General features: G+C 39.2%; 1 protein-coding gene across 1 annotated transcript in view; it reads left to right on the top strand.

Annotated features, from left to right (window-relative positions):
* The first annotated feature begins 1,034 nt into the window (after nt 1-1,034).
* Nucleotides 1,035-22,287, top strand: part of tns2a (tensin 2a) — an 84,599-nt gene continuing 63,346 nt past the window's right edge. Inside the window, 1 exon segment of the mRNA XM_020922468.2 lies at nt 1,035-1,510. Coding sequence (XP_020778127.2) covers nt 1,382-1,510 — 129 coding nt within the window. The 5' untranslated portion in view covers nt 1,035-1,381.

The following is a 22,287-nucleotide window of genomic DNA, read 5'->3' as shown; positions in this document are numbered from 1 at the left end:
CTAGGATGCCAACCCAGTTTTTGAGGCAGTTCATTAAAAAGAAGATCATTTAAGACTTTGAGGATGGCTGTTTTAGTGTTGTGTGATGCTTAAAAACCTAATTGAAATTCCTCAAAGATGTGATTTTTATTCATAAAATCTAAAATCTGGTTAGAAACAACTTTCTCTAAAACTCTGGATAAATGAAAGCTTTGAAATTGGTCTAAAATTGGTGCTTAAATTGGGTTTCTTTAAAATGAACTAGATATACAGTAGCACATTTTTGGTGATGGGGTCCACCAAATGCTTTTCTCCACAGAAACGTAATTTCTTTGTCTGTAATGTTTCACAGTATGGTATTAAACTTTTCTATGGAATTTTTCTCGGAATTTTTGAGTGATAAAACCACCTGTAATTGAATAAATGTAAGGTAGAGCTGATTAATGTCATACTCTGGAACATTCTAGGCAGCGCATTGACAAATCCACAGAAGCAAGCAGGTGACGGATCCCCAACCAAAAAGTTACATAGTGCAGCTTTAATATCAAGCATTATTCTGCACCTCTCCAACCACCACAAAACAGATTAATACATTCAGGCATCTGGGACTCAAACTGCCACAAACAAACAAAATTCTCCATGAACAGCCAATACTTTATAAGTAAAATAGCATGATCAGGATTGACAGACTTATTCTAATCTCACAAGAATCCAGCTGCCACAATACACTAGGCACAATTGCACTACAAAACCTAGAAACCTAGTCACCCTCCTCCTCTCCAAGGTCCCATATTATATTAGTTACAGCGGATAAATGACCCAGTGTTTACCAGATCACCATCTACAGCCTTATAAAGAGGCAGAGCTCCGGGGTTCTGAGTCATCCTGTGCCGTCACTTGTTATGGTGGTGTCTCATTTGTTTTGTGGACAATACGGAGCATGTGCTGAAGAGCCTGCTCTCAGGAAGCAGCGGAGGGGAGTTGGGGAGGAGAAATCCAAGAGGGGGGATAACAGAGGGGTGATTGTGTATGTTAAGAGTGAGGCAACCTAGACCGCACAGAGGAAGGAGCAGGGGAGCAGGGTCTGGAAGGGTATGGCTTGGAACTGGATGGAGTAAGTTAGAAGCAAGTTTGAAGAAAGCATTTTGCAAGTGAGAAAAGTTAGGGAATGTTGCAAGTGGAAGTTGTTATGGAGTTTTAAAGTTAAGTAAAGGGGGGCAGGGCAGCAGCGTGTATCCTTCCCTTCGAATCGAGGCTGAACTCAAGCCAGGAAAAGGGGCAGGGCTCCATTGGGGCTTCCAGCTGACAAAAACAGCAGTCCGGAGAGGAGCTGGAGAACACAGGCAGCAAGGAGAGCGTAGCCAGGCCAGAGGAGCGCGGAGAGGGGAGGGAAGCTTCTCTCATGGGGTGCGTCCTGGGCTCAGACTGGTGCGGGGAGGAAGAGGTGCCGGTGACCCCCGTGGTGCGCAGCTCGTCCCTGAAGAGAAGGAGCGTGGAGAGGAGCGAGAGCGGGAGGATGAGGGTGATGAAGGTGAGTGAGCATGGGCTTTGAAACACATGTAGGCATTCTTATCATAACAGGGGACTGTAATGGTACACTTGTGGTCTCTGAGATGCTTTAAGATGTTTATGTTGCTGTATAGAATGGTGTTGCACAAATGATCTCACATACTAGAAGATATTATGTTATCTCCCTGTGTAAAGATGTCAGTTATAAGCCCCTGAATCTATATGTAAACATGGAGAACATACCTCGATGCATTCTTTATGCAGTTCTTTCAAAACTGACTGCTGAGTTTGTAATAGTATACCCGTTGGCTCAATGTTGCTTTGATACGTGAAAGCCTTTCCCTGTTTTAAAAGGTCAAAGGTTGCCTCAGATGTCATGTGGACAGCCATAACTGTGTGTAATTAGTTCACATACCACATTCAAGTCATCCAACAAACTGCATTTATAAATCTTAAACCCTAGCATCCCATATTAGCAGAGCAACGATAGAAACATTAACACACAGGTGTTTTAATAAAAAAAAAATAATAATAATAATACATTAGTTTTATACTGCGCTTTTCCAGAAGCTCAAAGTCGCTTTATAATTTTGAGCATTGTTCGTTCATTTCATCCACTTGGAGGTGGTAAACTACTATTGTAGCCACAGCTGCCCTGAGGCATACTGACAGACACAATCTGCGCCATGGCCCCCTTCAATACTACCAGCACTTGTAACACCACCACACTAGGCAATGAGGGTGAAGTGCCTTGCCCAAGGACACCACACCCAACTCTGGCACCTAGAATTCTGAGTGGTGTCCCATCCAAGTACTAACCAGGCCCAGCTTTGCTTAGCCTCTGAGATCTGACGGGATCAGGCTTTGTCAAGAAGGTTTGGCTGCAAGTTTTAAAGGTGTAGCAGATTCTTCCATTCTAGAGGTCAAAGGTCAGGTCAAATTAAGGCCACAGACATGGTTGTTATTAGATCCATATGATGACTACTTGCAGAGTTTCAAATAAAATGTGAATAAGTTGCTGGTTTGTAAATGCAACTGTAAATCCAAGTTGGCAATGGAAACAGACAGGAAGAACAGCTGTAAAACACGAGACAGACACAATATTAAACTCAAATCTAAACCAATGATTACAGTAACTTCATGTGGTATGTTGTGTACACAGCCTGTAGCCTATATCCATGTCAAGAATACATAGAAGATTTTTCACTGAATTCCTCATCTGTTTTGTCATATGGTCTTTATATGATGCAGTGCTGATGAAAAGAACCCTTGTTGCACCCAGCTGCAATAACACATCATTCTAAACAAGCTTTAGGGTCATTTAGTCGCTGCTTATCTGATTTTCATTTTACATTCTCAAATCACTGCCTTTTCTATGAATTGAGTGCTTTTACATTTGTCCATTGTTGAGAGCATTTACACATTAAAGGTGCTATATTATACAAAACTGACTCTTGTGAGCTTTAAGTCATGTTATACTGCTGGTACCTCCTCAAAAACACACCTGGAGTTTTGTTTTGTTTCATTCACACATTTTTGAGTAATCCTGGGTTATCAGGCTGTCTTCATCCCCAAACAAACACAGCAAATCCAGGTATGATTTTGATGATTTTATAGATCAGAAAATAGCATAATATGGGCCCTTTAAATCTGTTCTTAATTCTGTCATTTAGTTGATGTTGCTTTTATGAAGTCAGTTGAACTCCTTGTTTGGCCTTGGTCTTGGCTGGCTTTTGGAAAGTATCATCACAAATGAATGACTGTTTCTTTGTTTATCTATGAATAATGGTGCAGTTGAGTATTTAAGTTGGATCAAGGCCTTGGTGTTAAAAGTGATGTAGCTACTCATGGCTAAACTAGCACCACTGCACTGATACAATGAGAGTGTTGTGCCCTCTGTGCTCACCACTGCAGACCAATTAACATAGTGTAAACAGAGGCTGGTGGCATCAGGAGAGACATTAAGAGACCTGACCTCTGACCCCAACCCCAGGTCACCTTTCAGATACTTCAATACCTGTACTCATAAGTGTGGCTATTCACTTTTACATAATTTGCCTGTGCTGCTTGGAAAACATGCAACTGAGATGTACAGCCAAATTTACAACTTTCAGTCAGGAGCATGAACTGTATATATAAATGAACATAGCTAGTCTGCTAGCAGCCAAGTTCCAAACAGGAAGTAAGCTTCCTGCTCCATCAACTCTGGCTCCAATTAACTTTACATTGAAAAATTGTCACCCATCCATCCATCCATTTTCTTGCTTTTATCCGGGGCCTGGTTGCAAGGGCAGTAGTCTAAGCAGGGACTCCCAGATTTCCTTCAACCTGGGCACTTCCGCCGGCTCCTCCGGGGGAACCCCAAGGCTTTCCCAGGCCAGCCGTGAGAAATAGTCCCTACAGTGTGTCCTGGGTCTTCCCTGGAGCCTCCTCCTGGTTGGACATGCCCAGAACACCTCCCGAGGAGGCGACCAGGAGGCATCCAGAACAGATGTCTGAGCCACCTCAGCTGGTTCCTCTCAATGTGAAGGAGTTGCAGCTCTACTTTGAACTCTTCCCATGTAACTGAGTTACTCTTCCTATCTCTAAGGGTGCGCAGAGCCACCCTGCGGAGGAAACTCATTTTGCCCTCTTCCGTAATCTTGTCCTTTCTGTCATTACCCAAAGCTCATGACCATAGGTGAGGGGAGGAACGTAGGTTGACCAGTAAATTGAGAGCTTTGCCTTTCAGCTCAGCTCCCTCTTCACAACAATGATCCGATACAGTGATTGCATCACTGCCAATGCTCCTCCGATCTGCCTGTCACTCTCACACTCCATCCTCCCCTCACTCATGAATAAGAAAATTGTCACCCATTTCTCTGTAATCGTTGCTGTGAGCCCCGTCATTTCAGTCTTAAAATGTTCATATCAACCTGCTCTACATGATCCTGCTGTTTTTATTTTGCTATTTTGTACATACATACATACATACATACATACATACATACATACATACATTCCTATTCCTAACATTGAACTACGCTCCAAATTCGTCCCTATAACTGCAAGCCTCAATGAACTTCATTTGACTGGAGCCGAATGCTATGGATGACGTCACACTCCCTTAGTCCTCTTTACACAGTCTGTGGTCAAGAGTCAGGATATTGATAACACGTCATCATTACGTAAGTGTTTACTTCAAAATTACCATAAAAATCCTTTGGCTAATGATACACACAGCTCAATTGCATTAGTTATGCCATTATTCTTAGACTTGAAGGAAAATTATTTGGACACAGTAGCTCACACATCACATGATATAATATACGAACAAAGAGCAAAAGTATAAATGGTAATAACAAATTTAAGTAGCAAAAATAGCAAGAGAATGGAGTCAAATAAGGCATAATTACACAACAGTATTTGTACAAGTAAAAATAAAATATAGAAACAGTGATATCTGGACTACAAACAAGAGGTGGGTGAGGAGATGAAATAATGAGTGAACAGGACAAAGGGTTATCTATTACATCAGGGTGAGCTGTTGGGCATTTGTAGGGAGTATTATCTGTTAAATATGGGTGAGTTGTACAGTTGTAGGGAACATTATATAGTATTAAATAAAGGTGAGTTGCTGTACAGTTGTAAGGAGTAATTTTTATTATATAAGGGTTGAGTTCTTGTACAGTTGTAGGGAGTATTATGTTTTACATAAGGGTTGAGTTTTTGTACAGTTGTAGGGAGTATTATATATTACATAAGTGTAAGTTGTTGTACAGTTGTAGGGAGTATTACATAAGGGCAAGTTGTTGTACAGTTGCATGGAGTATGGTATGAATGTTGTTTTTATTGCAGTATATCATACAGTCCTAGTCCCTGGTGTGGTGCCTGTTTTTGAGTCCCAGAGCTCAGTATCACATGTTGGCCAGCGTGGGAACATCTACCACCAACTGACCCTCTGTACGGCTGTGGGAACTGCTCCCATCCCACTGGTTGTGCAAGATGATCCCAGCTATTTATGGTCATTTTTGGAATCTTGTTTTTGCATGTTGTTTATCACATTCCAGTGGTGCATTTCACTTATAGCACAGGGGTGTGAGATGCGTTGAGCAGATATTGTTATTGTAGGATTCTGCCTGGTAAATGACTGTAAACGTGTCTATCAGCAGTGATGGAAGAAGTACTCAGTTTTGTTGCTTAAGTAAAAATACAGATACTGAAGAAGAAAAAAATACTCAAGTATAAGTATCACAGGAAAAAATCTGTCCACCAGCATCTGGACGAGAACTGAAGAAGCAGCTTGGATGAGCTGCAAAACATATTAGTTATAAATAAACATTTGTCCAGTTGGCAAATTGAATTTCTCCTTTTGCCATCTACTTAAGAAAAAGTACCTGTTTAAAAATGTACTTAAAGAGTAAAAAGTAAAAATATTTCACACATATGTAGATGTTTTATAAAGCTGTAAATGTAGTGATTTTGATAAAGATTTATGATGAACTTTAATAAACACAAACAATTGAATACATATTTTTCCCCATCTGTTTTTATTTGTATATTTTTGTTTGCTCAAACTACGAACGCGTTCAAATAAACTGCCCAGACATTTCAGCACGTTTCCAACTCTAATAAAAATACTAATACTAAATCATATATTTTTCATTCCTGTTAAAAGTTGCAGTGGAGTAGAAAGTACAGCTTCCTGCTCTCAAATGTAGTGAAGTAAAAGATAAAAGTACACACTTTAAAATGCTCTTAAGTGAAGTACAGCTACCTCAAATTTTTACCTAAGTACAGCACTTTTCTGCATTCACTTTGTTACGTTCCACCACTGAATATCAGGAATTAATAGCACATGCACACCTGACCAGGACCAAGCTGCAGAACTGTGGAAAAAGCTAAAACTTGGCAACCAAAAGTAATAGTCCACGTGCAGCTCTCAGAGCCATTACATAATTTGTTTATGTCTGAAAGAGAAACAAGGAGAGGGGAGGTTAGGGGCAGTTTGGGCTGTGGGTTTGTCAAGTGATATACTGTATATATGACTATGCAACAACATGGTGCAACAATGCTTTCTTTAGCTTTGATTGTTTTTGTAAACTTTTAGATACACAACTGTAGGAGTATAACTTTCAGTCAATCACTACTTAAAGGTCCTATATTATATAAAAAAGATTTTTGTGAGCTTTTAGGCATGTTAGAATGTTGTTGTCCCCCCAAAAACACGCCTGGAGGTGTGTTTTGTTTCATTCATACATGTTTGAGTAATCCTTTGTATAACCTTTTACTTTTTACCTTAGAAGTGGCCATTTCTCAGCCTGAAATTATCCAAATGATTTTAGTGAAGGTATAGCGTTTAAAAACACAATGCAGGGCTTCCTGTATTACTACATGACATCACAAGGTGGAACAGAGTGATTTCCGTTTGAGAGAAGAACCCAGCCCAAATATGCAGGATTTGTGTGTTAAACAAACAAAAGACAACTCCTCCAGGTATATTTGTGATGAGGAAATAACATAATACCATAGATCAGAGAACAGTGTGAAATGGGCCCTTTAACTCAACAAACTACTCAAGGATGCAAAACAAAGCAACTGGCAGTGATGACAAGAGTCTGATTCAAGAGTGAAGAGAATGGAAATCCAATACAGGCTCATTCAGAGATCTGTTTGTGTATCATGCAATTAGTGTTTTTAGTGAAAAAATAAATCCTGGCTTTTTAATGTCTTTGATGAAGATAGGAGATCAAGATCGCATGCAGAGAACAATTCCCTATTCATGTGTTTCAGCTTGTTGTTTATACATGCCATTTTTGTAGTTTTGAAGGTTCAAAAGATCTAATATTTAGTTTGGCATTACTAATTGCTGTAGCTGACGGTGCTAATTTTCACTCTGAATAGATATATTTACTATATACTGTAAAAAGATCCTTAAATGTCTCCTCAACAGAGCATTGATTGTTGTATAAACACTAAGCAGTACTGTAAGTATAAACTATGATAACACTATAACAGCTATAATAACTAGAACATCATTGACTGGCTCTGACTGATGTGTTTGAGTTAGTCCAGCCGTGTGATTAAAAATGTCTTCAATCCTTTCATATGATCTTTTTTATTTGTATATTTTTGTTCGCAAAAACTATGAACATGCTCAAAATAAACCCTGAGCCTTTTCAGCAGGTCTCATAATCAAAAGTACTTTTCCTTTCAGTCCTGTTCAAAGATATAGTGGAGTAGACAGTACAAATAGTGAAAGTATCTACCATAAAATCTACTAAAGTAATGTACAGATAGCTCAAATTTTACTTAAAGGTGCATTGTGTTAGCCAGGCTGGCACCACCTAGTACCCACACTCAATCAGCCATACATTCTGTGTTGGCAACGATTCCTGAGATTGAGGATTTAAAGCCAGAACAAAGAGAATGTTTGGTGAATTTTATCAAGGCAAAAGACGTTATTGTCCTTCTTTCTACGGGATTTGGAAAAAACTTAATATACCAGTTAGCCCTGTTAGAGGAGCATTACATACATCACAAACAAATAGCCACGATTGGTTAAATAAAAAGTGCACGCCTACTGTCGAATGAATGAATCCTAGTGTTGCAAGGTCAGACGGTTTCCACGAAGTGAAACTGGCTGATGAATCAGGCTAGCATTGTGTCACTTTTCTAGTAGAGGGTCCGCCATCTGTTTGTCACCATGGAGATGTTGTTGCTTTGTCTGAAATGTCCCAGTGTCGCATTAAACATATCCATCTTGAATTTACTCAATTACATGGGTTTTTGTTGACTTAAAAACGTGCATTCCTACTGACAGTGGGCCCGCCTCACCACAGATCTGACATGTATCTTGGCCCAATGGCGTCACCTGCTGTCTCTGTGGAGATAAATAAGTGTAGTGCCATACTGTGGAACATCCCAGGCAACATCACCATGAACAGAAGCTGGTGACAGACCCTCCACCAGAAAAGTTACATAGTGTATCTTTAAGTACAGTACTTTGTTACGCTCTTCCACTGGTCTCATGTGCTACTCATTAATTTCTAATCCAAAACTGATACAAACCCCAACGGTATAATCTGATCATGGCCCACAGCTTGTCTCTGAACACTGTTGTCGTCTGTTGTGGATGAGTAAACAGACTTTTATTGAACAAAATTCCAGTAAGAGCAGTTCATCCCAGAGGAACTTTTAGGCTGAGCTTCATATGGTTCTTCTTAAAAAGGAAAGCGCCAAACTCTGAAGTATGAGTCCATGTGGGACGAATCAAGGCAGGGCAGGCTCAGATTGAAGTCATGAAACTGCCATCACTGCCATCATTAGTGCTGAGGAATAGTTTTCTGATTACAGTTTGTGTGTCTAACCACCATCAATAAAAGTGCACAATCTTCATTATTTAAACTACTAGAGAGTATATTTACACATTTGCCATGATATGTTTATCTAAGGCTGTTTTCAAGCCCATCTCTAAAGGGCCCGTGTTACGCTATTTTCTGATCTATGTTATAATGTTGTTTCCTCGTCACAAACATACCTGGAGTTGTGTTTTGGTTCACTCGCACATGTTTAACACACAAACCCTGCATATTTAGACTGAGTTCTTCTCTCAAACAGAAAATGCTCCACTTCCTGATGCCATTTGGTAATACAGGAAGTGCTTCACTGTGTTTTTAATCTCAATATATCTTCATTAGAAAAAGTTTGGATCATTTCATCCCTGGAATTGCCAACATCTACTGAAGAAAAGTGAAGAGCATTTTGAGTTTTGGAGATAGATAGACTAATAATGCAGGATTACTCAAACATGTGTGGATGAAATAAAATACAACTCTAAGTCTGTTTTTGATGAGGTAACAACATTATAAAGGTGCACTATGTAGCTTTTCTGATGGAGGATACACAACAAGCTTTTCTCCATAGAGATGTTTTTACTTTTGCTAGATTGCTCCACAATATGGCATTAAACTAATACATCATTTCATTTCAAGTGGTTTCATTGCTCAAAAATACCCTGTGACACAAACATTTTTAATGTAGCGAGGCCTCCACAGATCTGATATGTAGCATCTCTGAAAAGCCCTCTGCAAGTTTTAAGGTAGTTTTGAGAATTTTAATTAAAAAAAAAAAAAAAAAAGTTTAATGTAATACCATAGAACTTTCCAGGCAAAACCAGGAGACAAATAGACTTTAGCGCAACATTTTGGCAATAAAACTCCAGATTTGTGCAAAATTAAATTCATTTCAAGTTTCATTGCTCAAAAATACCTTGTGACACATGCACTCTTACTGTAGCAACGTCTTCACAGATCTGACCTGTAAACTGGCCTAGTAATATCTCTGGCTTGTGTCCATAAAACAAAAAAAGGTTACACTGTGGAACATCCCTGACTTGACTTGTCACGATAATTATATATTGTGACAAGTCCATATACACTACTGGTCAAAAGTTTTAGAACACCACACTTTTTCCAGTTTTTCCTGTTTACTGTTTACCAAAACATATTCTAAACTTTTGATTCATGAAAGTGTCCACCTTTGACAGACATAACAGAACTGAACACACTCTTTCCACAACAGAAATCAAATATTCTTCAGAAAGTTCTTCCCAAGTCTGTTGCAGAAGTTCCCATAAATGTGTGGCACTTGTAGGTCGCTTGTCTTTCACTCTTCTGTCCAGTTCATCACAAACCAGCTCAATGGGGTTTAAGTCTGGAGACTGTGCTGGACACATCTTGTTCTTTTTTCCTGAGGTAGTTTTGGCAGAGCTTGGACTTGTGTTTTATTATATTTTATCTTTTTTTAACCTCTGGCTGTTCAGTTTTTACCTTTGTACCTTTTCAAGCATTTATTGGACTTGCATGACTTGAACTGCAATAAATAACTGGAAAAATTAGGGTGTTCTAAAACTTTTGACCCATAGTGTATATAATATGGACTATTGTGTGCAGATTTTCTTTGCAAAAACAGGGAGAGTTAAGTCTACAGCTTATGCATTTTAATAATACTGTATTTTTTTTTTTTATGTTTACTTGGATCATCCTGCTTCAGAGGTGGGACCAAATTGTTGTTTTGCAAGTCTCAAGTAAGTCTCAAGTCTTTGACCTCAAGTCCCAGTCAAGTCCCAAGTCAAGCACAGGCAAGTCCAAGTCAAGTCTCAAGTCACTGGCCCATAAGTCCAAGTCAAGTCCAAGTTGTCTGCTTTGAGCTTCAAGTCATTTCAAGTCTTTAAACCAAACTACCTTAGATTTCTGCAATTTATATGAATTTTAAACTCAATTACTCTTAAAAAGTCACGGTATATTTATATATGAGTATTTATATGAAAATTGTAGAAATACAAATTTTAATTTTTAAATGTTTTGACAAGATCTGATCGTTACGGTCAGAACAGAAAGAATTCAGATTTAAAAGTGCTTCTCAAGTCTTCTCAAGTCACAGGCCACAAGTCCGAGTCAAGTGTCAAGTCTTAGTCCATTTTATCAAGTCAAGTCTCAAGTCCTAAAAATAGTGACTCAAGTCTGACTTGAGTCCACGTCACAACCTCCCCACCTCTGCCCTGCTTTGTTGTTATTGTGTCAGTGGCATAAAGTTGTAGTACTGAAGGAGTAATAATATAATTTATCATGATATTTCTCTGCAGCAATGTATTGTGCTTCAAAATTTGTTATCGTGACAGAACCTCAGTCAGAAAAGTTACACAGTGCAGCTTTCAAACTGTTAGAGTATAGGACAAGTGACCGCTACGCTGTTATTTTCCCATCAACCATAGCAAATCTAACTACTGGTTCACATGGTATGAAAATATAGTTTTTTGCACACAACCACGTTTATATTGGCCATGACCACTGTGCACCGCAGGCATTCTCTGTGAACACACACCCAGCACAGGAAACAACACTGACCGGTCAGGGTTAAAAATAGAAATCCTTTCAGAACCAGAAATAGATACAAAAAATAATAATAATAATTTAACAATAACAATTTCTCATTATGGCGTTCTACAAGTTTATCTGTAGGATGTTGAAGATCAGATTCCAGAGTGTTTGAGACATTGATAGTCGTATTACATGACTGAGAGTTGTTGTTGTTGTGTTGTGGTACATGAAAGCTGATCAAGGGAACAGGGAAAGACATAAACTACTTCCTCTCACAGTTAGTTTGAAATGCTCCAACAAATCTGAGCGACGCCCTTAAAGAAAAAAAAGAAAAAAGTATGCAGTACCACATTTTTCCCTTCAAAAATGTCCACTTGATGTTTGTCCAGCTCACAAGAGACCTGTCCAGGAAATGTGTTTAGGATTTTGGATGGTACAGAGTTTATGAACAGCGTTGCCTCTGTGCGCAGGCGGTCTCACAAGTTTGCTCTTTTAACAGCTGTGTCTTATCAGACTCTGGCCTACCACTTTTCTACTCAGTCCCTACTCAAGCTACATAACCCCCTCCCCTCACTTCCTCTTGGGCACTTCTCATTTACCTACCTCTGAAATGAGAGTGGGCCAGTCTTTCTCAACTTCGAGTTTCTTCTTTTCTGGATAAAAGAAGCACACCTGGTACCTGACTTCATGGGGTGCAGCCTGGAATCTATATCTATAAGACAAGGGAGAAGTGAGACATACACTGACTATTTACAGGAAAAACACCAGAAAATTTCCTGTAGAAATTTGTTAAAAGAACTAAACTGATGACTGTCCTTAAAGCTTGTAAAAAAAGAGAGTGACAAGATAACATTCACACCTTGATTTATCATTACATAAAGGTGCCAGCATAGTAAAAAACAGTAATATTTGATGTATTTTTCCTCAAAATGATGAGGAATCATGTTATTAACATTATCGCCATTTATAATCACCTACAGAACATAAATTATAGGCTACAACACATGAACCAGGACTGAACCAGGAATAAAACAGGACTAAACCAGGTCTAACCCAGGTCTAAACCAGGTCTAAACCAGGAGTAAACCAGGACTAAACCAAAACTGAACCAGGACTAAACCAGGACTAACCCAGGTCTAAACCAGGTCTAAATCAGGAGTAAACCAGGACTAAACCAGGACTAAACCAGGTCTAAACCAGGACTAAACCAGGACTAACCCAGGTCTAAACCAGGTCTAAATCAGGTCTAAACCTGGACTAATCTTGGACTTAACAGGAGAACCCTGAGCCCGTGGAGCAGGGTGTCTACAAAGTACGAATGGGCCATGGAGCTCTGAATTGGTCCTTTCACCTGTGATTACCCAACGGTCTATGTGGGTGCACCTCTGGGCCCGTCCTGACATTCAATCTTGGTGCAGTTCTGGTTTAGTCCTGGTTTAGTCCTGATTCAGTCCTGGTCCCCTCATGTCTCAGGTCACTATAGTACAGTACTGGAGATATCATGAGCCTATGCAGTTTTTTTTCACCAGTGCCAATAGATCCGGTTTGACATTTAAGTTGTAGCTATTTTATATTTGTTATTTGTTTATATCTCATGTCAACTGTCAATCAGTACAATGTCCTTGCATATGAAGACACATAAGGGCCCATGTGAGCCCCCAAAAATCTGAATGTTATTATAATGACATCAAATCTCTCATGTTTAGAAAATGTCTTGCATTGTCCTCACAAAGCAAAAAATGCCCCTTCTGTCAGCTGTAACCTTTTGGTATTAAATGTATCTGCCTCAATGGAGACAAGCAGACCAAGTTACAGGTCAGATCTGTGGAGAGAAAAGCCCTCTCAAAGTAAGAATGCAAGTTTTAAGGTAGTCTTGAGCAAAACAAACAACAACAAGGAGACAAATAGGTAGGAATCTCCACCCGAAAGTTAAATTGTGCAAAATCTTGGCATTAAAACTTCAGATCTGTGCATCTGTGTTTCTTCTACATGTTGAGTTGAACATACATGACCCTCCCCCTCCCCCTGACTCACCCCTCATTCCAGCCCCGAGCTCCACTTCCTGTCTCTCATGGACCCTCACTATTTTCTTAGTCTCACATGTGCCCCCCTTTAGCCTCTCCTATTACCTTTTCACCTTACCACTCCTTTACTTCAGCGTATTCCCCAAACCAGTGCTCTTTCTTTCTCTCTTTCTTTCTCCTCTTTATCCTATATCCAGGCATCTGAAAGAAAGAGGCACGTGAGTCAACACATAATCAAACTGCCATTATTGTAATCTACACATCTTCTTACATCAGTTTTAGGTTTCGTGAGCCAAAAATACCTCACTTAAAGCACATAAATTGGCTGCATTACCACACTTAAACCTTGTGGGATTACTCACAGTGAATACGTCATTGGGTAAAGTCTTATGCATTGATTGATTTGGCTATGTAGACTAGTATCCTTTGTTTTACCTTCCCAGTCAAACACATGGAAGTAACTAAAAGATTATCTATAAACTGTATCAGCAGAGAGATGGGTAGGTCTGCTAGGAAGCTTTGGGACAATCGAATAAAGTATGAACAATGGTGGAATGTAACAAAGAAAAAAAAAGGTATCTGTACTTTTTTGGATACTTTTGGATGGATATTTTTACTTTTATTTGACTATATTTGAGAGCAGGTATCTGTATTTTCTACTCCACTACATTTTTGAACAAGACTGAAAATTAAAAGTGAAAAGGATTTATTTTTAACATGTATACGTATAATATTGGAAAACAAATAAAAACAGGTATAAAAAAAACATGAATTTAATTGTTTCTGTTGAACAAAATTCAGTGCAAATCTGGATCAAAATCACTGCATTTGAAATTTTATCAGAGCTCAAAATCTGCATGAAATACTTACTTACTTTTTACACTTTAAGTACATTTTTAAACATGTACTTCAATACCTTTTCTTATAGATTTTTTCAGGTGATACTTACTTTTTTGTATTTTTTTTCTTGCTCCAGTATCTCGACTTAACTTAAAAGTGCACGATGTAGCTTCTCTCCATGGCCTGAAATGTTCCACAGTATGGCATTACCCTTCATCTCTACAGAGACAGCAGGTGATACTACTTGGCCAAGTTACATGCCAGATCTATAGAGAGGCGAGAACACTCACAATATGTTTTTAGGTCAATAAAAACTCATGTTATTGAGTAAATGCAAGATGAATATGTTTAATGCCATAGCGGGATTTTCCAGACAAAGCAACAACATCTCCATGGAGACAAACAGATGAGGGGCCCTCTACCAGAAAAGTTACACAATGCACCTTTAAGTAACAAACTCCAGTAGGTCTACTTCTTCCATCACTGCATAAGTCAGTAAAGGTATAGAAAATGTAGAGAAATCAAACCCGCCCATGAGAACCTGGCAACTATTCAAACATTTTGGCTGCTATGTAAAACAAAGGCTCTTGCTGCCTCTTTAAATTATAATCAAGCGTTCTGGCTGCTGTGTGGCTTGGCCTATGAAACCAAAACAATCAGGATTTGGATGTGCAGCCCCATCTGCTCCGTCGAGAGAGCTTTATGGAATAGCTTTTCAAATACCCAAAGACGTTGATTCCCAGGCTTTAACTTTGGCCTCTAAAGATTCACTGCAGTGTATATATGAAGCAAATGCAAAACATCTGCTGCAGTTCTCCACTTTCACCACTAGGGACTGCTGCTGCTCTGCTCCAGCGGCAGTACAGATGTTCCCACAGTCTGAAGCTCTCAGGGAGGGTTTTAACAAGCACAGTGCATGGTTCTACTTACATGTCGTCTAACATTAGCCCCCAAACTGTGATGTTGGCTTCAAGCTCATATATTTGGGTGGTATAGGGTCATATATTTTTACGGCACCTCTTTTTTTAAATAGCAGCTTTATTTTTGTCATAACTCATGCATGCATTGCTATTTACTTGGAAAAAACTTCTCACAGGGGTAGTATTAGTCATAGCCATGTAGGTATGATAATAAAACATAATGTAATATGTAATTAATAAATATAAACAGTATAATAGTATAACGGGCCAAACAGAATAGAACATAAATTATAACTAAATCACGACACAGTCCAAAATTATCAGTATCATACAATGTAGTTTTGCCCTATAAGTACCTAATGGTGTGTATATCCATGGGTTTCAGAAGGATGAAAAATTGACAATTAAAAAATTCCAAACTAAATATTACACCTTTTAAATGAGAAAAATCCTCAAAATGTTGCATATAACTTAAATCTGAAACTCAATCTGGGATTATATTAACAGCAATGAAAAACTAACCCAGATATTCCCAAAATTGCAGATGATATCTTAAGTCTTTAAACCAAATGGAAAAGTAGATGATGTCATGTGATGCTGAACTCGATAAATACCTCAATCAGAAGGACATAAGGGCCAGAAGAGTCGCGTACTGTAATTCACTCAATCATCATCAGGGCTAGACTACTTGTGGTCTGGGAAAATCTCCAAACTGTGCAGCTTTGGAAGGCAGTGCCCAGCGAGGCTCAAGTGAACTTTAACGACTGTAGTTATCTGAGTGTATCACATCATATATCACCACAATCTGTGAGATATCCACGGCCACAGAACGACTCGACTTTAATAGCAAAATAATCTTTATGTTAAGGTTTTATAGAGACCACTTCAATAAAACCAGCTCCTACTTAGAATAACATTAAATCCCACCCAATCAGAGGCGAGTATTGCTCCGCTCCCCTCACGAAGCCGACAAATCAGAGCGCAGAAAATCTAGTAATACTATTCCCCACGCTTTCGGCTGCGTGGAGCTCCACCCCACAGCCCCTGAGCCGAGGGTGGACCGAACTAAAGAAAACAAGTTATCTCATACGAGTCCTGGCCATGTTATTGATGGCTTTCCTGAGCATGGACAGCGTTTAACCCGGGGGAATGTTTAGCGGGAAAATGAATAAGGTAAGAGCGAAAACAATGTCCAGAAAGGAAAAGTTGTAGCTGCTTTGTGTTAGACTTTTTGAGCTGCTATAGAACTGCTTAGTAACTTAATAGTTGCGGTCTGAGTGGGTTCGAATGGAGGGATGCTGAGATTTCATGTTGCGCACTTTGCCTGATGTACCATTTACCAAAATATTCTTTAATTTAGTGTGCTATTTTAACGTATATGGTCTATTTACTATTATACAGACACTTATAGACTACCCTACGTTCAGACATTCACTTACAACCCACTTTGTTTACAGCATTGCGCTCCTCTTTACTGTATTTGCACTTAAAAGTTGTGTGCGTAAAGGCGCTTTCCAGCACGTGTGTCTGTGAATAAAGGTTTGATGGGACTCTCCATCTCTGTGGGAAGTTGCACGATACGTCGTAGTTGATTTCTTTGACGTAGCAGAGCGCAGTGAAAGGGTCATATGATGTATTAAGCCTCTCCATCACCCAGTTAGAGCGCCCATAGCCCGCCGTCACTTCAGTTCACGTCGCAGAGTCACGCTCCCCAAAGAATGTTCCAGGTGAGCGCGCGTAACTCTGCTCTGACGTTTGGGTTTAGCGTCAGGTGTTTGAATTAAAGGGCCTATATTACACAAAATGAACTCGTATGAGCTTTAAGTGGGGATATAACGATATCCACATTTCTCTGTACGATACTTTCACTGTATACATCTCACGGTACGATATATATTGCGATATTTTGTGGAGGCTAAAAGAATTGTGAATATGCTACTTTTTCCTTTTTAAAATGCCTTGACAAGCCCTCGGTTCTGTCATAATCTAAAGAATTAAGTTTTAAAGTGCATGAATTAGTAATTTGCACTGAAACGGAGCAAAGGATCATGGTATATGTAGTTCTCGCTGTTTTCTTCAGCTATACCCCTGCACTATAATTATTAATTTAAGCAGAGAGGCTTGGAATTTGATATATTGTGATGACCCACGATATTATTGTGAGACTTTCAACAATACGATATCATGATATTTCGGTTATTGTTACATCCCTAGCTTTAAAGCATGTTATAATGTTAATACCTCATCAAAAACATGCTTGCAGTTTGGTTTTGGTTTCATTCTCACATGTTTGAGTAATCGTGCATTATTAGTTTGTCCACATCTCCAAAGCTCAAAATGCTCTGCTCCACTTTGTGATGCCATGCAGCAGTAGTTTTCAAGTTAACCGCTAGAGATTGGCATTGCCAGAGCTGAAATCATCCAAATTATTCTAGTAAAGGTGTACACAGTGGAGCATTTCCTGTATGACCAGGATGGATTTGTGAGTTAAACTTGTGTGAATCAAAGAAAACACAACTTCAGGTATGTTTTTGATGAGGAAACAACATTATAACAGATCAAAAAACAACACAATATAATCCCTTTAAATACTACACATATTAGACTGTTCCCCTCCACCACCAAGCTCCATGTGACAAAATATCTTACCACTGTTACAAATTAAAGCATTAATTATTTGCTCTGTTTTGTGGTTAGATGTTATAATTTTATGTTTATACTCTTTATGTCGTGGATTGTGCAGTGCAGCTATAGATCTGTGCTTCCAAAGGTACAACTCTATTTCCTGAAGCGCTGATCTTTTTCCTGGTTTTCATATTTGGGCTCTCCGTTATTACATGGCTGTTGTTACTACTTTATTCCAGAGTAGTTATTGTTGGCTCCACATCAGGCTGCCTTGTCAGTGCTTGTATCCTGCTTCATAAAGTAAAATTAGAAATCCGTGCGTCAACAAGAAGATAACATTGTCCAGTGGCTCCAACCTTTCCCTTCGTGATAAGTTTGTCCATTAAAGCAATTTCATCATTTTGAGCCCAGATAAGCTGACTTCTTCTCACCAGAATTTGACAGGCATTTGTGGTGATGGCTTTGACATGCTGGGAAAGTGTCTGCAGGATACAAGCGACTAATGGATTTCTTGGAAGAGCAATGCTTCGTAATTATTTAAAGGGCTCAAATTACGCTATTTTCTGATGCTGTATGTTATAATGTTGTTTCCTCTTCATTCACACAAACCCTGCGTATTTAGGCCAAGTTCTTCTTTCAAACAGAAAACACTGTGTTCCACCTTGTGATGTCATGTGGTAATACAGGAAGGGCTCCACTGGGGGTGTGCAAAAATATTGAAATATCGATATATTGTACAGTTTAATGTGATGCTACAGTATCAATGTCGTGGGCTGCTGTAACGATATATCACCAAGAGTATTTTTTGGTTTATTTTACTAAATTATTTTGGAACAGAGCTACAGTTTTGTTGTTTGTTCAGAGGAAGAAAACTCGTTTATGTGACACATTTGACATTTTCACTGTTTTGATGATTAAAATGTTTGTGTTTCATATGAACTTTCCCAAGAAATGGTTTAACAAAGACTTTTAGTATCACAGACCTGATTTAGCCTTTATTTTTTATTGAATCTTATTGTTTTGAAATACATCGTATCAAATAGAAAGTGCACCGTATCGAGATATGTATCGTATCGTGGCCTGTGTATGAATGTATGTATCATATCGGCAACTTCTAAACTCTATGTACCTTTGATAGAATCATTTGGACGATTTCAGCTCTGGAATAGCTACTTTCTATTGAACTAAAGGTAAAATGGTAAAAAGCTTTGGGTATCTTGAAAGGCGCTATATAAATGCAATGATTAATTTAAAAGCTTGAAAACTACCACTTCATGACATCACAAGGTGGAACAGATCATTTTGAGCTTTGGAGATGTAGACAGACTAGTAATAAAGACTTACTCACAACTCCGGTTATGTTTTTGATGAGTTAACAACATTATTACATGACTTAAAGCTCATAGCAGTCAATTGGGCATAATGTAAGACCTTTAACTCCAATTAGAAGCGGACTGGTCAATAGCTCACACGTTTGCTGAGTTATATAAGAAACATTTTTCCTGTAAAGTCAAGAAGCTGAATGAGGGACTGCTTCACATTCCTTTGAAACACATCAGGGGTCCCAAACATCTGGATGAACCTGCAAGCTGTGGAAAAGCTGTGAAGTGATTGTAATGTTTGACCTTGACCTGCTTTATCTCCTCTTGCTATTCCCTGCAGGTGTTTCCTTTGCAAATTTAAATATGATGGATTTTATTTATCTCAATCCCCCTTATCGCTCTTATGCATCTTTTCTATAAATCAGACTAACCAGATGCACAAGTCCTGGCCTATGTTTAATTTACAGATTAGACTATTATAAGGAATGGACAATGGAAACTGCTTTTAAAGGTCCAATATTGCACAAAATGAATTCCTTTGAACTTCAAGCCACGTTATAATTCTGTTTCCTCATCAAAAACACACCTGGTGTTTCATGCATTCACATGTTTCAGTAAGATTTATTATTTGTCTGTCTACATCTACATCAAATGCTTTTCTCCATGCAGATGTTGTTGCTTGTCTGAAATGTTTCACAGTACGTTATTAAACCTTACTATCTTCATGACCAAACCAGGCCAAGTTACAGGTCAGATCTGTGGAGAGGCAACCCTGCTCACAGTCAGGACCTGTTTACACGGGAACGCTTGCGGGTAAAAGCAACAAAATATTTTATTGGAAATGCCTTTCGTTTAGACGGTGAGGGCATTTTTTGGGCTTAAAAATGCAAAAATCTGAAACCATCCTCCAGAGTGGAAAAGTTGAATACGCTCTGCCGTAGCGTTTCTGTCTACACTGCCCAAGACGCAAAACTCTGGTCAGATCTGCTCACGTTGCACACACGTTTACATCAAATACATCACCACCCAGCGTCACCACCTAGCCGCCTGACATGCATACAATCGAAGCAATCGAATTCCAAACACTTTTGCATCACTGTATGCACGCAGATTTCCTCCCGAAAATGCTCGTCTGAGTGAAAACGCAACACCACTTTTGTGTCTTCTGTTCAGACCGTCATCATCATCGTCAGCCTCAGAATGCCTGCTTTTCTAGGTATTTTTGAACAATAAAAGCACGTGTAACTGAATAAATGTAAAGTAGAGCTGTCATACTATGGAACATTCCAGGCTCAGCAATGACATATCCATAGGAACAAGCACAGTTGTTACATAGTGCACCTTTAACATTACAGTGGTGCTCTCAAAGCCATAGCATTAATTCTACAGTGATTCTCATGCATTCCAGTTTGCTCTTAAGGGAACATAACAAGGAGCATTTCTAACTGACCATTACTTAATCAACATCTGTCTGATGTCATCCACTTAGCAAGGCCTCCACTGTTCTGACGCAAAACAGATGGACTGTTTAACTAGTAAATATGAAAAACAGTGACAGGGCTGTGGGCGAGCGAGAGGTGTATATGTGGATAGGAGAGAGTTAGGAGCAGAGCGAGAGAGCGGAAATGCAGGACGGACCGACCAGCTCTGACCTCAACCCGGGAACAGGCCCACTGTGTTCTGTAACCTGTCCCACCCTTTGGACACATGTGAGCACAGAGCGGCCTTGGTCCACCACTGAGGCAGGAACTCAGACAGGACGCTGGGGAGGACTGGCTGCTTTTATTTATGTTGAGCGTGTAAAACATTTCCATAAAAAAGCAAATTACATTCTATGGTTTAAAAAAATAAAAATAAAAAATCAATCCTGACCTTAACCCTAGAGTAGAGTGTTTATGTTTGTCTCAGAGGACTGTGACCATAGATGACAGTAGTTTTTCCCAACTGTATTCTCAAGGACAACATTAAAACAGAAATGCATCTCGTATGGAGAGATGAGATGGAACTTGTAAAATCATGATTTAAAAAGTTGCACTAGTGTTTCTAAAATGTATAAAATAATGATGGACTATGTGACTAATGAAAATGTTTAAAGTTAATGAAAGCACAAGTGACATATTGTAACATGCATATGGCTCATTGATTGGTGACTTGGTTTAGTTTTTTGGGGGGGATTGGACAGGACAGAAATTAACCTTTCCTGAATAGCTTTAGAATGATCTTGAGCTGTATTAGAACAAATATAAGAGCACATAGACTAGTGTACGCCCATGGACCACTATGAAACCTACCTGAGGGATTACACAAGATAAGACCACACGGTAATATAAAAAAAAAAGTACCATATTTTTCGGACTATAAGTCACTCCGGAGTATAAGTTGCACCAGCCAAAAAATGCGTAATGAAGAAGAAAAAAACATATGTAAGTCACACTGGACTATAAGACGCACTCTTTGGGGGAAATTAATTTTATAGAATCAGAGACCAGGAACCAACATTTCATCTAGGCAAGTTATTGTAATAACAATAGAAGAGAGAACAACAGGCTGAAGGCGTCTGGTATATTAACGTAACATATGAACAGTTATTCAGATAACTATAGCGTAAACAACATACCAAGTTTACGAAACTCGCGATCTCACTCCAAATCACTAAATCCATTGAATTCTTCATCCTCAGTGCAAATTCGTGACCTCCGGATGAAAATTATAGATCCATGAGGTAAACGGAGCACCGCTTCCTCTTCTGCGTAGCTGTCGTCAGACTCAGCATCAGTTCCAGTTAGAATTATTCCGGCCTTTCTGAATCCCGACAGGTTGCTTTCAGTTATCATTGAAGTCCAGGCTTTGTTGATCCATTCAGTGACTTCCAGGAAAGTTGGATGGTGCACCCTCCTGGTTACTGTGAAGCTGTGTTCTCCATCCACGCTTTCCACCAGTCCCTCACAAGTTTCTCGCTCACTCCATAGTTTCTTTCTGCTGCTCGATTACAGTTTTGAATATTTCCCTTCTTGCAGCAGGCCAGCAGCTTTTTCGGCAGAAGACATGCACAGTAGGGCACGAAGTGACAGTGGTACAGTAGTAGCAGATACTGATACACAAGCCTAGAGTGCCTCTCGTGGCTATCAGTGTGAAAATTTTAACATATAAGTCGCAGAACCACCCAAACCATGAAAAAAAGTGCGACTTATAGTCAGAAAAATATGGT

This window comes from Boleophthalmus pectinirostris, unplaced genomic scaffold, assembly GCF_026225935.1.
Source record: "Boleophthalmus pectinirostris isolate CB_2022bp ecotype Guang Dong unplaced genomic scaffold, ASM2622593v1 HiC_scaffold_8, whole genome shotgun sequence".
NCBI classification, from domain to species: domain Eukaryota; kingdom Metazoa; phylum Chordata; class Actinopteri; order Gobiiformes; family Gobiidae; genus Boleophthalmus; species Boleophthalmus pectinirostris.
This window is presented reverse-complemented; position numbering and strand designations above follow the sequence as displayed.